Genomic DNA, 19,512 nt, shown 5'->3' on the forward strand with positions numbered 1-19,512 from the left:
CAAAAAAAACATATTCAATGTGAGATATGCAAGAAGACAGTCAAAATGTGTTTGAGTAAACTAATTCTAATAAATGGAAGTTCCTCAAATAAGCCAGCAATCATGGACAGATTTAAGAGTCCTCTTAGCAAAGAAGCTAAAATAAAGAGGCTAAATTCATAATCTTCATTATTACTTGAAATGTCAGTCTGGTTTTAGAGATTAGACATGAAAATATCTTAGAACAAAGCTTCATGAATCACAGAACATAACACTATATGCTGATTGATCAACAGATAATTTACTAATATAAACAATTTTCTTCCTTATTTGATTACAACTTATACATAATGTTTACTACAAAGTACTTTACCCGTTGAAAAGAAAGCAAGAGCAAATAGACACATCTTACCTAATTGTTAAATTGTATTTGCTTAAGAATTCGGTGAGTATTTAGTATTTGTACATCAAGAATTTTGCAGCAAGTCCTGAGAGCTAGTGACTTCACTTTTATCCCTTGTACAGCGGTGTTACAATCTTACTTATCGATGGGGGGGTGGCAACTGGAAATTACGTGCTTGCAGTACCAGATGAGTAGAGTTTCTAGACACAGTTACTCTTTAGTAGATCAAATTAGATCTGACACTGTGTACAGACTCAAAGTTAACAGCTGTTCAAACAGCTTGCCAAAATTGGATCCTGAAACTGTAGAAACCTTCATTTTAGTAGGATTCAATGTGCAGGTAATTGTTTCTGTACTAGTGCACATATCTACATTGTTTTGTTTAATTTTTTTTCAGTTTGCATATTTTCCCATTTAAAAGGTCATATGGCAAGATTATAAGAATGTTTTCTGATCATGTTTCCTATGTATGCATAGCTATAAATCTTCATGCTGCAAATTAAGAATGCAACAACCAAGCTCTGATTATTCTCCAGACCTGATCAGAGAAATCTGCACCAGTGTGGAACTTCTAAACAGGGAAGCTGATCTCCATAGAGAAAATGTTTCTTTGTCTGGAAGCAGCAGCCTAGAAGATGTCTTCAGTTCCTATGAAATGCAGGCAGCACCACTTTGTATGGACACCACCTTTCCTCCAGGGGACTACATTCAAAGACAAGGTTATACAGAGTCTTCACTTCCAAAACCTCCAACAGAGGAGTGCATTGGGAGCCATCATGCACCTTTCCAGTTCAACCGTCATGCTCTGTCCAGAATCTCCACTTCTCCAACATTGAGGCGTCTAAGAATGGCCTCTGCCTCACAAGCACTGTCACTTCAGGACTGTTCTGACATGGGGAATCAAAAGGAATACACTGGCTCTCTCCACCACATTTGTAAGAGTCCACCTCGGTGCATTACAATTTCCTCATTGTCGTTGCCTTCTTGCGTCCATGCAAAATTATTGTCTTCCAAAACCAAACTCGAATCAACTACACCAGCTCCAGAGTCCGACGTACCCAGATCAAAGCTTCCAAGCCAAGAAGATCCTTTCAGCTATGGTAGTCCCAATGAGCCACCCAGAAACTCTTGGAGAGCCAACTCTTCTACACTGCCTAGGAGACTCCCCCGTCCAAGCCCTACACCATGGATGGGTGTCCAGGTAAGAAAAATAGGAGGATGCAACCTCTTTTTCAGTCTATCATATTTAGCGTTGGTCCATCATGGCCCAGCACACATAAAAAACCCCAGTTCTTAACCTGAACTGCAAGCTGGGCCATGATCCTTTGATAGAAAAGACCAACTCTACACTCAAAAGGAAGAGAAATTTTTCTTTCCTTATCAGCAAGAGATGTTAGTTCCAGCCTTATCTCTTGGTGACCAGGTTGGCCTAGTCCACTCCTGCACATGGCCACTCTTTCCCACCCCTGTCCATTCACCCTGGTGGGCCAGTATAGCTGTTGGTGGGATTATGGAAGAACAAGACTGAGGAAATTATCTGGTTTTGGATTGGGGTTTTGAAGATTATTTTCTTTCAACCCCCTCTTTAACTCTTCAGCAAGATTATTCCTGATAGGGAAGTTCTCTGTTCTGTTTTACTGAATGGCGTTACTAACTCAAATAAAACCAAGTATTAAGTTGTCTGAGCCAAACTTAAGGTCTGCTTCTACCAAAGGAGGAGGTCCCATTTCTTCTATTTATTTTCACTTACCTAGCTCTGCCACTCATTGCCCCTCCTCTTTTTTTATGTCCAGCTCCTTAAATGAACCGGCAATTGTGCAATCTTTCCTGGGAGGAAAAAAAAAAAAGGATAAAAAAGAAACCCTGGTCCAATGAGTGTCAGCATCAGTAAAGACAAATCAGGAAGGGAGGAGCTAGCTTTCCATCTTTCCATGGCAGCAAACCACCATTCAGCTCTCCACAAGGACAAAAGGAAAGGCATTGTATAAGCCAGGTGTGCTACTAGATCAGCTCTCAATGACCTTCCATTATGTGCACAACCAGTTAACTTTGCACACATGCTTGACTCTGTCCTTATGCAAACTGCCTAAACACACATTCCACTGAAGGTGGATGATGCCAAATAGGTGTACAGCTCTTTACTAACTGGTTGGTTTTGTACTACAGACCAAAAGCTATTTTGCCCCTTTCAAATATAGAAAACATTCTGGACATCAAATGCATTCTCCTCCTTTCTCCACAACAGTGAAATTAATTAGCCAATGTCCAAGTCTATGGAGTACATTTCTCTTCACAAATGTGTTCTTTTTTTCACAAAAATCATATTGCTTGCTTGCTTTCTGACCAAGTAACTAGAATATCTCGCTTTCTGACCAAGTAACTAGACTATCTCACTTTCTTTCAGAAGAGCGGACTGCCCATACAAAGGTATGCCTATATTTGTTGTATCTGATTCTAAGCTTGACTTTTCTACACTTTTAATGCATCGGCTTCACTCTAAGACAAAACTGAACAGTGAGTCATATATATGTAACTCAACTTTATTTGTAGATTTGCTATGTGAAATGCCTGTCACCAGCTCACTAAACTTTTAAATGAGATAATCTTTCAAAGGTGGCCCTCTCCCCAAAATATTTAGCTATATTTCACACAATATTTCAGCCAGATCATCGGGGAGCTCTGCAATAGGAACTAACTGCCCAAAGGTCTAGTTGTTTGGCTTAGCAGCATCAAATTTCAGCTTAAAGAATGTGAAACATCTCATAATCTTGAATAACATTCCTCAAAACTTTGCAGAAGGGAAAAGGGAGCAAAGAAGCTAGCAGAACAGCTCAATATTGTTCTCATACATGAGCAAAGCAGATGTAGGATTGTTACCGGATTGGAGGAGGGGGGTGGTGTTAATCCTACAAACTAAGAATACATAGAAAACATGGATTTTATAAGTTAGTGCAGGCAAGATAGAGTATTGCATAGTATAGACCTGTGCAGTGAATTGCATCAGGGTCTTACAAGCAATTATCAGAAAGTAAAAGTTTTATTAGAAATTATATTGATTCAGATCTGTTTCTTTCCTTAAGATGTTAAAATGTTTACAGAAGGGAAAGTATTATTTTTTCCCCACACAACAGAGAGGAGGAGATAGTACCTCCCTTAATAACCATCCCTCTCTTGCTGATGTAGTGGTGCTCACTTCACTGCATGATCCCCTTGAGGATGTTTGGGACTGACAGGTTTGGAGCAAACTGATACAGTCTATGAGTCTTTACACAACACAGTTCCCTAGGCAAGGTTTAAGAGATGTGTGTGTCCATCTGAAATTATGTAATCATTGCAGAAGAGGCCTCCTAGATATTCTGAATTGTTGCAATTTCCACCACTCTTTAGCATTTGAATTTACAATGGAGACAGAGAGAGGAGGGGAGGGAAAGATCTTTTCATCTGGATGTGAAAACAAGTGATCTGTACCTATAGCGGGAAGAGTCTGATCCAGCTCAAAACTGTAATACATGAGCATGTCTCACTGACAAGATGAAGATTTGCATGCTCTGTAGCAAACTTCTGGGGAGAAATTGAAGACATTGAATGCAGATGGTTAAACAGAACACTGAACACCTTCTCTTGGTGCCACTTGCTTGTAGTGGTTTCAGAGGGAAGCCACTATATGCCAGCTAGGATATTGGCTCTGGATTCTATCCAGACACCTTTTAAAAACAAGAAACCACAGAAGAAAAAAAAGCAAGATTTTTGATAGCCACCAGCAGGAAAGATTGTCAAAAGGTGGTTTGGATGATGTATTATGACTTCTATCTTTTGTCTTGATCAATATTAGAATGTGCAAAAATATTAAAAAAAGAGCCCCAAGGTTCTGCTTTAAACCTTTTTCTTCAAGTTTAATTTGATCCAAGGTCTGGGTTAAGTCTCTATTCAGCTCCTCCTTTATCCAAGTTATTAGTCTAATTCCTTAACAGCTAATCCCTTCTTATCACAACCGGTGAAAACTATTGAAATGTTAGATTATTCTCTCCATCTGGAAGCACATTAGGACAGTTGGCAACCCCTCTTCAAGAATGACTTAAATACTGTCCTGGGTAAAATCATATCTCTGTCTTTCAGTTTTAATGAACACCTCCCTGCTTCCAGGTTGTACTTTTGAAAACCTTTCTTAAAGCACCTATGCTCATTTTAAGCAGCCTTCCCCCACACAGGCCTCAATCAGGAATCCCAGCATGTCTCTCTCAGCATGGCACATTGCACAGGATCACGTCCATTATACTAAACTTAATTCCTTATGCAATCATATAAATAATTTACTCTTGACAATAAGTCATTTTCCATGTTAACTCTTTGAATCAGGGAGTGTAAATATCCTCCCTGAGTGGCTTGGGTAACAGTGCAACCACCTGGCATCTATCTCAGCACTGTGACTACCCTATAATGTTTACCTTAATAACATTTTCTGTGGCTTTTATTCTCATCTAGTGAATATTCCTTTAAATAACATATCTGTTATTTAAGTGAGGTGGTTTATATAGATGTCTGTTCCCTTGGATAGCTGGTTAGGCTAAGATTATGGACAGATAAAGATACAAACACTTTCCATGCCCTAGAAACAACTATACAATAGGACATTTACTTTTCCAGATCATTAGTTTGTTCTATGTCTTTAATAATTTTCCATAACTTCTTGATGCAAATCTGTGATATTATCATGTTTAAAAAAACAAGTGGATTTTAAGGAGAAATTTTTGCAGATGATATCTCCTCAGATGCTTGAGTTTGTCCCTGAAATACAAGCATCTCTTTCACTCAATCACTGCAGCCCTCTGACCCCAGTAAGAATAACAAACAAAAACTAAAGAAAAAGACAAAGCTACAGGGTCTGCAGGCCTGAGAAGACATTAAAATATTGTATACAGACTCAAAACCTGGTAAATTGTATTACACAGCACTTCAGTAATTCAATTTCTCCAGAAAAACCAACAAAATCATCTAATGTAGCTAATACATCTACAGGCATCAAGCCAGGAAACCACAGATACCTGTACTTTCATCTGTGAAGCATGAGTACATAATTTAGGCATGTAAGCCATTAATCAGCCCAGGCTTGCTCGATTGCAAAGGTATATTATAGATACACATCTAAGTGCCCTTGACATGCTCCCACACTCCACAGGCTTGCACACCCATCTGAAGAGCTTGTTTAGCCATATGTGTGCCTGAAGTTCAAGGCCTTTTTGATCTGGGGAAATAATGTCATTTAACTCACTTACAGAGAAACTATGCTTCCCATTACTTATCTTCATAAGCCACTAGCCCTCAGCTTCAGATATGTTATGAAATTAGTAGCAGGCTAGATACTTTAAAAATCAATAATACACTGACAAAATTTTACCATGAAGCCAACCTGAAATAAATCTGAATTTCCTAGCACAGTGATAACACCTTTAAGAATTATCCTTGTATTATATTGCAGCATCTGACTTGTATAACAACCCAGCTGCCCAAGAGATTGCATCTTAATAAAATGGTTAGGTTTCAGTAGCATCTTAATTCAATCATTACCAATATTGAAAATTCGCATTGGGTAGCACTCAGCACACCTCTCAGGAAGGTACTGCTGAGAGGAGCACTCCTTTCCCTTGTAGTGGTATGGGCTTGCAGACAACCTCGAAACAGACCCCATGCATAAAACCTCTCAAACTACATGCTAGGGGGCCAATTTCATGAGAAATGTGAGAGTTTCATTATAAATCCTAAAGCCAAAAAACCATACCCTATGTTCCCCATTCAGTAGGACTACCAGAAAAACTTTAAAAGAACTCCTGCATTGCACATTGTAACCTCCTCAACACACAGCTTTCAAGCCCAAATATGTCCATCCTTCAAGTGTTAAGTCCCAGACCTGGCCCTCCTGATAGCCTTCAGCCCTCTCTGTTGTTAGAAGCAACTTTCATCCGTATCGTTCGATTGTTTAGCTGAGGCAATTGCAAGCAATGCCTCTGTCAGATCATAAAAAAAAGTATAATCTCCATGTCCTACTGTACACATCAAATCCCAGTTCTCTACCTCAGAGTTCATCTGCCAGTTGATAAGTTATCAAGTGACTATTCATGCACTTAAGGGGAAAAATATACCTGCCAGGTTTCACATCAAGTGTTGGCAAATGGCTAGATATTCACAGTAAGGTAACTGCCTAGGCAAAAAGAAAATCCCAGTAAGAATCATACTTATCTGACCAAAATACCAGTGGTGACTGAAAAATAGAATTTTTATATATGTACACACTTTTGTGCCTCCTCCCTCAGCTACTGAATTACTGACCCTTTGAACCCTAATGCAGCCTTCATGTGTCAGTCAATTGAAGGCAGCACAACAGCAGCTGTAGACACCAGTCCCTTTGCAGCAGTATACTTACACAATTAATTTGGTATCAATGTGGGTTATTAGCAAAATCCAAAAAGGTTTTTGGTGTGCACCAACAGTTTCTGTATGTGAATGCAAGCAGCCTCTGGCACAAATACGCCTTTGGATACAGAATGCCTGTGTCACTTTCCTCGATGGATCTACATCCCAGACAATGCTCTCTGTTAGGAGCAACAATAGTTTGAAAGAGTCATTTATTTTTGATCAGTAGGGCTACTAAGTCTTATTACATTCAAAATAAAAAAATACTTGAAATAGCAGGAAAAAAAATGCCAAAAAGATTTAGAAAGAAAATAGTACAAAGCAGCCAAAAGGTTAAATATTTTTTTAAAAAAACCCCAACATTTTAACCCTTCTCTAGTGTGCTGTCTTTTCTTGAAATCATCTGAATTATATGAAGGTTAAAAGCAATGACAAGTCACATATATCAGCTAGGAATATAGTATTTTACTACTCCTTTGGACTCCAGTGCCAAAATGTAGATTCGGAAATCCCCAATCACTTTTTGCCTAATCTCAGAAGAACTCAGGAATTTTTAATATTTAAATGCTCTGATTACTTGTCTGAGGCAAGCCATGTCCCTAAGCACCTTGATCTTAGCACCACTGAGGAGTTTGAAAGATAATTTGATATTTGCTGCTAATCACTGAAATTTTTTACTCATTGTTCTTTTAACACATCACGTCATGGCTACTGTGATTTGGTTTTTTAGCTGATTCCCTCCTGTATCAGCAAGGAGCACTTCAGAAGTTTCTTCTGCAGCCTCAAGCGGAGAGAGATGATGTGTATTGTTGTTGCATCTCACAGATCTGCTGAGCGCAGGCGTAGCTCCCTGGTAGTGAGTCTGCCGGGACTCGAGGTGTTCCCTGGAGACCTCCTGGTGTCAGACAGTGCCATGGACTACCTGCCCTACTCACCCTTCCTGCTAAGTGCAGGTCAGACGTGGGAGGGGGGAGAGGTTTGCTCCTCTGAGCCCAGCAAAAGCCAGGACTGGAATATGGGTGCATGTGGGATGGGGAGGGAGTATGGGAACAATGACATGAGGCAGTGCAGCCTCCGTGGAGAATCCTGTTACCCCACATCAAAGTGATTCAATTTCCAATGCAAGCAGATGAGATACAATTTCCTACCTTCACAGCTTCAAGCAGAGGAAAGAAAGTGGCCCATACTGCCCTTTCCAGTAGTGTTCTGACAACAAGGGTAGTAGACCCAATTCATGGCTAGAGGTTGCTCACAAGACCTTCCAAAACTGAAATGTAGACCTGCAAGCAATTTCCACAAATATCTATTGTGGAATATAGTAATGTGGGAAGTGTGATTAGCAGAGACCAAAGATCCTGGTGACCAGAGATCAAAAGTTTCTCAAAAAGCAAGTCAATCAAGGTGACTACCAGCAGCTCCATGACAGCAAATAAGCCAGCCACTCCCAGAACAGCCAAGACCTCCAAAAACTAGAAGAACAAAGTTTTGACTGTGATTTCCACTCATTCACAGACCTGAAAATAGGTGCCACGTAACAGAAAATCTGTTCAGATTTCTTGCTGAACACAGTCGTTCCTCACCATTCACCAGCGCATTCCTAAATCTAAATCCCCATCTTTCTCTGTTCCTCACCAAGGACCACAAATTATAGCCAGCCCCAGGTGCCAGCCCCATGACAGATCTGAGGCTTAGGGCTTGTACGATTGTTTATTCACAGGAGTTCTGAATTTCTGCATAGCTCCAAACTATCACTAATGATCATGCATGGACTAATTCTTGCTTCAAAACAATATCTTCAAGAATTGGCTTGAGGTATGAGGATTTTCCCATGTAAAGATTTGGCAATAAAATACTGATCATCTTCAACAAGTAGGAGTGTTTAGCATCATCCAAAATCCCATCACAGATAGTCATAATTCTTGCTAGAAGGAACCAACAACCTAGGGTTTTAAGTTTGATGCACAAACTGCCCAAACACAAGTATTAAATCTGAGTCAAGTAGAATATAATCTATCAAGCTTTACCCAAAAATAAATATATAAATAGATGTAAATATATAAATAATATAAATAACAGTTTTATTTTTAGCTATTTGTTTCTTTACTGATAATATTTGTTTTACCCATTAGAGTCCAAAAAGTCAAGGTGGCCATTTGTCAAAAGAGGAGTTGTGAGTATTTTACTTTTTTTTTCCTTGCACCAATCTTCCCTTCTCCAACAACTAATGTGGGTAAAAATAGCTTCTTTACTTTCTGCTCTTGGAGAAAGGCAGCCAGCAGGTGAGCTGAACTCAGAGGTCTCAGCCCACTCACCCTTCCAATGCTTGGACATTAATCTGCAATGAAGATTAGGTGACACCAGTGCAGCCACCAGTGCCACTGCCCATGAGGCACATGAAAAGAGTCAGTGCCACTGCTCCCTATCCCTGTGGGCGGTGGGAGGAGAGGTGTCTTGTAGTACCAGGAGGGAAGAGCAGAATGGGCAATGCAGGAGGTCTCTAACAGAGTGTTCAAGGGTGGCAGCAGGTCCAATGCAGGGTAAGGTAGCAAAAAGTGGACAGGTCAGCTGCACTGTTGCTTTGACCATAGTGTATCCTGTATTTTCTGCACGTCTTAGGGCTCTGGAGTGTCTGCGGAACAGCCACTCACACGGAAGAAATCTAAGCTTTACCTGTCAAAGTAGCTTTTCAGATGCTTTCTTAGGCCTTTTTTGTCCTCATGGGTGCCCTCACAGTTGCCAATAAAAGCATACACACTAACACAATTCAGTGAATATCCTTGTCTAACACATTTCCTTGTCTTTTCCATTTATGAAAACTTTCACTGACTGAGGTATCTGAATTTCCTTTCTGCATACTGTTTGGGATTCAAAAAATTATTTACAAGTGTCTTGATAACTTCCCCCCCCAAGCATGTAATTGCGAACAGTCCCTTTCCAATATTTTTTGCATTTTATCAAAGAAGGCTTGGTGCAAATGAAACCAATGTAAGTACAAGAATTCCCTCTTCTTTTAATAGCAGTTCTATAGCATTTGAAGGAGCATGGCCTAAAACTGAGAATTTTTAAATTCAGTAATTTTTTTGAAATCTGAAATAAAATATTGATATTTGATATTCAGAAAAAAAGTGATTTCTGAGGCTATTAAATTCCATAAATTTCTGCTCCATTTCAAGTTGTCTTTCAAAATTAAGAGCTGAACTTAAACTCTGAGTTTCAAATATTGTAATCAAACACATGTTTCAAAATTGGCTTGAGTTCAGTACCTTGAGTTCAGTGCAAGTTCAGACAATAGAAATCCACATAATGTACTAATATACTGTTCCAGAGAGCAGATAAAAGTCAGGCAAACACCTTATAAGTCTGCACCCCCAGCACTTAAGTTAGTTCATAAATAATGATTAAACTTTTTACATAGCCTGAAAACACAAAGCCAAAACAAAAGCAATTGTTTTTATTTCATGATCCCTCACACAAACTCCTGCTGCCCTTTAAGCTTTCTGAAAGCTCATTTTGCAGACAGTTCATTTTACTCTACAGCTGACCAAGGAAGCTTATTCAATACATAGCTCAAATAAAAAAATTAAAAATAAAGAAGTAAACGAACATGTAACTTTTTATATCTACATCAGGAGGATGATTTCAACTATGAATCTGTTGTTACTTATGTCTGACAGTGCTAAAGGAAGTAAAATATCTTATTTGTTCAGTTTTCTGAGCGTAGCCCATTGTGTTACATAAATAAGATCTTACACATCCAAATGTAAGGCACCTACACACTGCACCCCTACGTATGAAGAAACCTGTTATCAATGCCTTGTCTCTATTTAGGAGAGTTGGGAAGTATAAGGAAACCACTTGCTGAAGGGCAAACTTCTTTCAGATTAGAGCAAGGTTACAGAGCTGGGCAAACTTCAATAGTATGAATTAGGGGTGATTTTTTGTCATTCAACAGGGTAAAGAAAAACAGAAGCAAGCATCTGATCTGGAAAATTGTCTTTCAACTGTTAAGATCATAGACTGCTGCACATATGAATTTTTCTGCTTTAAGGTATCAAAATACTCAGTATGCTGTATCAAGGATATTTAACAATGGGGGAGGAATTTTGTGTTGTTTTTAAGTTAACATTTTTCAGCACATTAATCTGGATAAACTTTCTGTAAAATTAATACATAAGTTACATTAATACATAAGGTATATTAATACATAAGGTATATTTTTGTCATTTGAAATGGAGAGGCGAGGGGGAAACTGAGGGTCATAGAAGGTTAGCAAGGGCCCTCAAGACCATCTGGATTTTACCAGGGTTTCAGACTGTCTTAGGTCAGGGAAGTATCACCTTCAGAAAAAGGCCTCAAGACAACCCTCTGAGCAGCACATGCAGGTCTGGGGAAAGAAACTGCAGCATAACAGAGATGTCACTTGGGGAATAGTCACCCCCATTGCTGCCTTAGGGCTGTGTTCAGAGGCAGCCACAGAGAGATCAGTGCCAACACCAAGGTTCGGCTGCAGAAATCCCACCAAAACCTGTCTGCCAGATAAACAAGGCTTCTGGCCTCTAGCCACAGAAACACCAAGCTTGGGCTACAAGGGTGATATTCAGATAACCCACATCTAACACTATCCCCTCTCCAAAGCCAACCTTTTGCTTCTCATGTCAGGCTGTTATTTGCAGCTTCCCAGACACATGGTAGTTGAGGACTCCTGTCAGTACCTAACTTATATGTGGACAACTGATGTTGGAGCAGGTCAGTAAGATGATAGTGGTCACCTTAAGACTAAGCAAAACAATTTCCAAGTGACTATAAAGACATAGTCCTTTGGTACCTTGATTTTATCATCTGGAAAACAAGAAGCTATTGTCCATCCCTGCTTTCCAACAGCAGCACGATAGATTCAATTCCTTAGCGTCTGCAAGCTGCACACTATTTTTTGATGCAACATCCCACAAACATAGATTATCCTACTGCATTACTTTCAAATTCACTGTGTTTATATTATAAATATTTTGGAGAAAAATGTCAGGTTTTTAAGAAATCTTTAAGTTTTCAGAAGAAAAATCACTAATACTGGTAGATGAGCTCTTTATACAGGAAATAAAACATAGATTCTTCTCATAAGGTCTGAAGCAGTTGATGAAACAATTGGTGGTTTTCTTTCTTCTTCAATCAATAGAGTAAATCTTGGCATGAATTTATAAATGGACAACAGACTGAGCAGAAAGATGTCGACAGCCGGTTAGAAGTGAAAAAAGAAGCAGCAGTGTGGGAACTTTTCACAAGTGAATGCACTTACTTTCTGGATCATTTGTTGGTTCTCAAGATGGTAACTTCAGATTTCACTTCACAAAAATAATTACATTATTTGTTCTGCTGTCAGCATGGCAGACACAAAGCCACCTGAAATTTCTCATTAGGTGTCTATGGGGAATGACTTAAGCACTTGGTTTTTCTCCCATCTTGCCCGCTCATCCTGTTTTCACAGTTCCCTTTGGTTTCCACCTTTATTTTGGCATATTTCTTCTAAACATCACTTTCTAGTGATGCAATCTAGTGCTTTGCTGATTTCATATTCATTCAGCAATTTCAGCTGATATCCCACTATTCCTCTCACAAACGCTGAACTGAAGCCACTCTCCAGTTGGCTATTTCTGTACTGGACTATTTCAACTGAATGTTTCTGTACTACCAGTATGGAACATTATCCTCTTCATTTAACTTCATATAGAGCTACAGCTAAATTATCCTGACCAGAGCATGAAATCCTCAGAACTCAGCAGACCTGTAATTCTAATTTTACATGAAAACAAACATACTAAAAGCAACTCCTCTCCCAAAAAATCTATATTACCTCCATCCTAATGAAGAGCTTGCAATATGAACAAGAATATTACACACAGTTACAAGAATAGCTGCACTATTTAAAGTCACTACACATCAAAATTAAATGTATCCATTTAGAAGGATGGAAACTTCCATAAATATTTTCTTATATTTTTCTCTTATTCTGCACAGACAATTTCTGATTTTTATTAGTCAAAGGAAAGAGATTTGTGAAACATTTTCCATATTGCTGAAAAGTTAGCCCAGACAGTACAAGAAGTATTGCAAAGTAATGGAAACAGAGGAGTGGGCTGAATTCCTCCTTGATGGGACAGGACAGGAAGTAGGAGGAAAGGGAATGACAGGACCAGCTGTTGGTCCTAGGTAGAAGGAAAGATCTTTCCTTCTGTACACTTTGTTCAGAAAGCTGAAAAGATTAAAAAGTGGTGAATACTTGGAGGGATGATAATAGCAGACATGCAGGCCCCTTGGTGAGTCTGATGTAGGAAACCACAGACAAGCCTTAGCCAGCTCTGCATGACCCATGAATGATGAACTATTCAGTCCACGCCAGCTTCTCAAACTCTCCTGCCAAAGAACCCATTGCATTTGGGTAACCAGTTTACAGATACCTACTTGCTTCAAAGTACAGAAGTATTCCACCGATTTTAATGAATCTCCACGGGGAGCTTTAAGACCACCATAAATTCCCTTTAAGCTCTCAGGTCAACCTCCTCGTGGTAACTAGAGAGTTACACAAGGCTAAGCAAACACTCTCACTAGCTATTCACTCTTGGCAACTGGGTGATGGGTTTTTCATTAATGCTTTTTACACATAAAAAAATCTATTTGGTAATCCATAAATTTTAAGCCTTTTTCAGATTTAGGTCAGATTCAGTACAGCTCAATTAGCTTAAATAACATAAAATCTTAAACAGCTAATAAGGATACATGCAGTTTTCATGCAATGGAGGTTAATAAAACAATCCAAAGAGATAAAAAATCTTCACAGGGCCTCTACATTATTCCAACAATATATTTTTTTTCCCATAGTAACCCTAAACTATTTAAATGCATGGAATAGGAAGGAAAACATTTAGAAAGGTCATAGAAATGTGTAACTGTGCCCTGATGTTACTAATTCCTTCATGCAGGGAATCTTCAGGTGGCTCAGTTGCCCCTCTTCTGCCAGAGGTCACAGCAGGGACATAGCTGCTTCTGTGGTAGCCACAAAGAAACCACAGAGACATCACTCATACCCTCTTCCACACACAAACCCCAATATTTAGCCTTCAGTCAGATCAGGAAACTTTTCTCAGAATGCCATATTCTGCCCTCCCCAAATCAAATTATCATTTCATAAAAATTACAGTACAAATACATAATTTTTTTTTCTGGGGGGGAAGATACATTGAATTGGCACAAATTGTATATAATATGAATTTGTTTTGGTTTTAAAGATATTTATGAACACCCTAAGATACCTCCAGAGTAATGAATTTCTCTTGGATGTGGATTTGTGGAGACTTTTTGCAAACTTAGAGGAGTTAAACAAGGTGAGTAAAAAAACAGAAGTGTTACTGAGATCAGAAATCAACTAGCCCAGTAAAAGAAGACAACAAACCATCCATAAAGTTTCTATTCAGTTTCAGTGCTCACATTTGGAACTTTGTTCAAATAATCAGTGTTCTCATTTCTATTTGGTATATCAGTGAGGGTCAAATATAACCAATGCAAATCATTCTCTTGTGTCTCCAGCAAAAGATAAACAGGCATTTTAAACACAGAGGAGAGCTCACTTGGCAGTTGTTTATGGAGTAAATACAAGTTTGGGACTATTTCTCATAAGCAGTGACCTTTTAAAAGGATTTGTGACGATAAACTCCTCCTACACAATCCTTACAGCAAAACAGTAAGCATGGCAAAATAACTGCTACAATGAGTTCCCTTTTGCAAACAGACAGCCACAAAGACTTTGCTGTCTATTATGCCACTCCAACAGAGCAAGTTAAAACAAAACGGTGACCTCCTTTCTGCGGCTGTTTCCCTTGGCACACGTGTAAGGATCTCTCCCACACAGACTTGATGCTCTGTGTTCATGTGCTACTTACCTCCCATGGTCCAGGAGGAGGGAGACCACAAGGCTTGGCTGTGATGTGCTCCAGCTCTTTGCTGCTTCTGGCCAGTTGCTGAGAAACCACTTTCAGCTCCTGAAAGTTAAGAAAACTATAAATGCATTTTCCTTTAGAAGCAAAACAGAAGTTTTCCTTAGTTTGAGGGCCCTTTTACAGGACACCTTACGCTTAACAGCAAAATGAATTTTGGAAAGCAGTCTTCAGCTGCCTTAATTGAATGACTGCTCACAATCACATCACTTGCCCTAAACCAGTTGTTGAGTTTAAGCTTCTTCCCATATTGTATTTCCCTTGCCTTAATAGTGAGTATCTCCTTTTTTAGCCAAAACAAGAAAATCAGGAAAGGTCTTCAAAGTAGGGACAATTAACCAGAACTCAAACACATGAGCAAGGCACTGCTGCTCAGTGACAGACCATGCACCTGGTGAGCTGCAGAATGACCAACTGAGCAGGTCTGTAGGTACAAGGAAAGAGATTTCACCTGTTTCACCTTTTGTTTGTTGTGGACTAAGACCATACATGCAGGCAACTACTAGAGTTCAGCAGATCTGTGGTTGTTGATTTCTTTGTTCTCATTCAAAGAAGAGAGTGGTATATATTCCTGTGTGCTCTGAGCTTGGCTGGAGCTCGGTCATGTCTTGAGAGAATTATCTTTAATACATTTCCTATTTTACTTTCTAAGTTTGTTGTCCTTATTAATGAGGATGACAAATGATCATCTGTTATGCGTACTGGCATATAAAATAGTGATTAAATGTAGGAGAAAGTAGCTGCTGTCAATGCCTTTTATGACTTTTTTCTTGAATTTTACAGCATGTGTTTCTTCTTGATAGCAGGCTGAATCCATGAAAAAATGCATGCTGTAAAAGATGTAAATGTCAAAATTAAAGAATAGGTATCATCCTATAAGCAACCTTGCCCCCAAAAACACATCAAACAAAGCAGTGTGCAGGTACAACAGTCCCTAGCAGTATCACAGTGGATGACGTGCCCTTCTGGCCTAAAATTTGGCCTAAAACTGAGCCCAGTCACGAATTCATGTGAAAATATTGTGCTCAGGAGGCAAGTGTGGGCTTAGGAACAGGCTCTGACTCCCCTCTGACCTATAATGTGGGCACGCTTGAGTCCAATTCAAACTTACGGGGAATATGTGACTTTTTGTAGTGTTTTATAGAAACTTCTTCTATCTTCAATTGCATGAGGCAAACTCAAACTATGAAAGATGGTTTCTTCCTCAAATGACTCTGAAGGCTTCCTTAATTGTCACACATATGACACAAAAAATCAGTGTTTTTCAGTAGACACCATTCACCCATTGTCAATTTTCATGTCAACCTATATTAAATACAGCTGCTACCCTAAAACTAGTTTAAATGGAATAACTAATCTTGTTTCAAAGCTTTTATCACAAGTGGGTATTTCTATAGATTTGTTTTAGTTTCCAACTAATTCAAGCACTCTGGGCATAATTCTGAAGATAATTCTGGCAATGTCAGAGAGAAAAGTATAGACACCCACTAGGCTTGGAACCTTTTGAGAGCCCAGGAATGGGAAAGTTGTTTTAATCTTAACTTCAGGTCACTGATGTTAATCTCTCTCTTTTTCCTCCTTACTTAGATAAGTCTCAGTTTTCTGAAAACTTTTTTTCAAACTGTGAAGGAGCATATCAGCAAGTCAGAGTCTCCCTTGGATTTCAGCTCCGTACTCAGAACGGTAATACAATCAGAAATATTTTTGCTTTCAATAGCAGTAGGTCCTTGCAGCAGACCATTCATCATAGCATGCAGGTGCTTTAGAACAATCAAATCAGTCAAGGACATGCTGTCTGTCACAGGCAGTTTGGTCTCAGCCTCAAGCAGCTCCTATCAGCAGGACGTTTTTCTTTTTATTCATTAACATGTTTGAAGCAGTTGTGGAAATGTACTCTGTATGTGGAACAAAGTGTGGAAAGATTTTCCCTTCCTGGGGAAGAGCAGCCCAAACCCTGAGGAGTCTTGGCCACTAGCAGAGGAGAGCTTCCTGCTCTATGGAAGGTATTTCCCCGAGACCAGACCCCAGCCCCATCACTAGATGTTCCCTACCTCCTTCCACCCCTTCACATGGATCCTCCTTTACTCCCTGGACCAGACCCACAAATGTTTTAAAGTGCCTAATTAAGAGCTCAATGGGACTGAAATACCTATTACACTTTGGCCTGTGTCTGCTAAGCAAGAGAGAGGCAGAAACACAACTGCCCTGTTGCTGCCAAGCCTTGCTTGCCCTGCAACCTTTTTGGGTAGTCTGTGTGGTAATTCTCTAAGAGCTATAATTCCCACACAACTTCCCAGTGCTTGTAAAGTTGGAAATATCAATACAGACAGAAAATCAATTAATGGACCTGAACTTTCCCTAGCAGTAGAGGCCATTAGAAAACTTCCAGGAAATACTAAAACAGACCCTACCTGAGTGTTAAGATTTTTAACGGGGAAAGGCAGGCTAAAGCTTGGTTTCTCACCCTGTTATCTCTGACTTCAGGTATTCTTATTGAAAATGTTTGTGTGAGACAGAAAAAATCCCAGACAAAACTGCATTTTATGATGGACAACATTCAACATCTCCAACCTAAATGATGTTATGCTATTATTTCTAAGAGCTATCTAGCATACTCAAACAATAAAATACTAAGCTGCATGAAGTCATCAAAGCTGTTTCATAGGTAGTGGTTTTATCTTCAACTTCTACATGAATTTCACATCATTTATTTTTAATGAGAACAAAGTCTAAAAATGTGTCACACCTCTGCAGAGCCGTTAGAACTGTGCTCCCATGCATTGCATAACTGATTTTTTTACTACTTTACACTTCTATTACTGTTTAACTTGCCCTTTACTTTTTTAATTCCCTCTTTTCCTCTTCCCCTATTTTCCTAGGTACAATGAAATCTCAGGTAAAATATTACAAAACCAAAACCATTGTTTCTCCTTTTGTCATAATATTTTCCTTTTCTGATAAATTTCCAAGTCTTTTTTGCAGTTTTTCCAGGGTGACCTCTGCCAGACACACCAGATTTATTGCCTTAATTATACTTCTGCTGTCTTCTACTTGGAAAAACTGAGACTGAGAGAAGATTTTGGCATCTACCTGAAAGTAAAGTGATGATTTTATTGTTATTATCTTCAGAACTCCTACCTTATGACAGGATTTTAACAGCAGACTAGGAAAGTTCATTCAGACTGTGTAGATAGCGTTTCACATCAACTTTTTGAGCTGCGGAGGCTAACATCGATAAGTCCCCCTTTTAAGTGTATGTTCACCTGCACATGTGAAAGTCTATACTTGTAAATTAGACCACATAAGAAGGGAAAGCCAAAAGGGAGGAACTGGCTGCAGTTTTGCAGGTAGAAAACACATACTACTAGCCTCTGTAATTTAGATATTTTGCACACAATCCCTTGACTCAATGACCTCCACTTTAACAGAGTGAAATGGTTACAGAATTAAAAAAAGAAACAAAAATCAAGCCACATTGTAAATTCTCTCTCAAAACAACACCATTAAGTAAGCATTTATCTCCCTCTAAGGCTGGAAAGAGCTATCAGTGACTTCTTTAGCAAGTTGCAGCACTAGAGCAGGTTCTGTCTTTGCTGACACCACATCTACAAAAGCTCCCGCTGGTGCAGTGGTGGAGATCTTAGGGAGAAGACTCTGCTCTTTCCAATATCATTAGCAGACCAGTGTGTCCTGTAAATACCTAAGACTGATCCTCGACATTACAGGTTTAGAAAGAGACACCTGATGTAGTGGGCTTTTCTCACTGGCAGCCCAAAACTGGGAGGACATTTCCTTGTAGCAGGTCAACTGCAGCTTGGGCCATGGAGTTTCTCATCGCTTGCTCCCTGACAGGGATTTCATACATTCACACCGAGGAAAAAGTTCCCCAGTGGCAAGTAGCAGTGACCCTAAAACCTAAGGTGGCCTTTGAACCTAACTCAGGTTAATTTTCTCAGGTTTTCCTGAGAAAATCAAAACAGGAAATAAATAAGAGCACCATTTTGTCTGATAGCATGGATACATCATCTGAAATGGAAAGCAGCAATGCAGAAAGTGCATCTGGAGGAGTGCTGCAATTCCCTCTGTAGGAAACTGTCCTGGTTTTGGCTGGGATACTGTTAATTTTCTTCCTAGTAGCTGGTATAGTGCTGTGGTTTGGATTTAAGATGAGAGCATCTTGATAACAGTGATGTTTTATTTGTTGCTAAGCAGTATGTAAACTACATAAAGGATTTTTCTGTCTCTCACCCCACCCCACAAGCAAGGAATCTAGGGACACAAGAAGTTGGGAGGGGACATGGCAGGGACAGCTGACCCCAACTGACCCACGGGATATCCCATATCATATGGTGTCATGCTCAGTATATAAACTAGAGGGAAAACTGGCTGGGGGGGCCTCTGCTCTGGAGCTGTCTGGGCATAGGTCAGTGGGTGGTGAGCATTGTGTACCTCTTGTTTTGTATATTCTAATTCTATTACTTTTTCCCGCTGTTTCTGTCTTATTAAACTGCCTTTATCTCAAAACACAAACTTTATTTTTTTATTTCCCAGTTCCCTTTCCCATCCCACAGAGGTGAGGGGAGAGTGAATGAGTGGCTGTGTCGTTTAGATACCTGCTGGGTTAAACCATGACAAGAGCCTTTATACTGCCCTTGCTCTCTCTGTGAGAGAAACTCATGTTTCACTAGTCCCTGTCTCATTAGAGTCAGCTAATGATGAAGAAAACTCTTTGCTACC

General features: G+C 39.5%; 1 protein-coding gene across 1 annotated transcript in view; it reads left to right on the forward strand.

Annotated features, from left to right (window-relative positions):
* Window positions 1–887: 887 nt before the first annotated feature.
* PLEKHG7 (pleckstrin homology and RhoGEF domain containing G7) overlaps window positions 888–19,512 on the forward strand; it is a 32,025-nt gene continuing 13,400 nt past the window's right edge. The window contains exons 1-8 of the mRNA XM_051784649.1: window positions 888–1,633; window positions 7,616–7,743; window positions 8,920–8,960; window positions 10,743–10,838; window positions 11,964–12,113; window positions 14,071–14,166; window positions 16,363–16,458; window positions 17,758–17,871. Of these exons, the coding sequence (XP_051640609.1) occupies window positions 888–1,633; window positions 7,616–7,743; window positions 8,920–8,960; window positions 10,743–10,838; window positions 11,964–12,113; window positions 14,071–14,166; window positions 16,363–16,458; window positions 17,758–17,871 (1,467 nt within the window). The remainder of the gene's footprint in view (window positions 1,634–7,615; window positions 7,744–8,919; window positions 8,961–10,742; window positions 10,839–11,963; window positions 12,114–14,070; window positions 14,167–16,362; window positions 16,459–17,757; window positions 17,872–19,512) is intronic.

This window comes from Manacus candei, unplaced genomic scaffold, assembly GCF_025592945.1.
Source record: "Manacus candei isolate 608988 ecotype Guabito, Panama unplaced genomic scaffold, ASM2559294v1 h1tg000018l, whole genome shotgun sequence".
NCBI lineage: Eukaryota > Metazoa > Chordata > Aves > Passeriformes > Pipridae > Manacus > Manacus candei.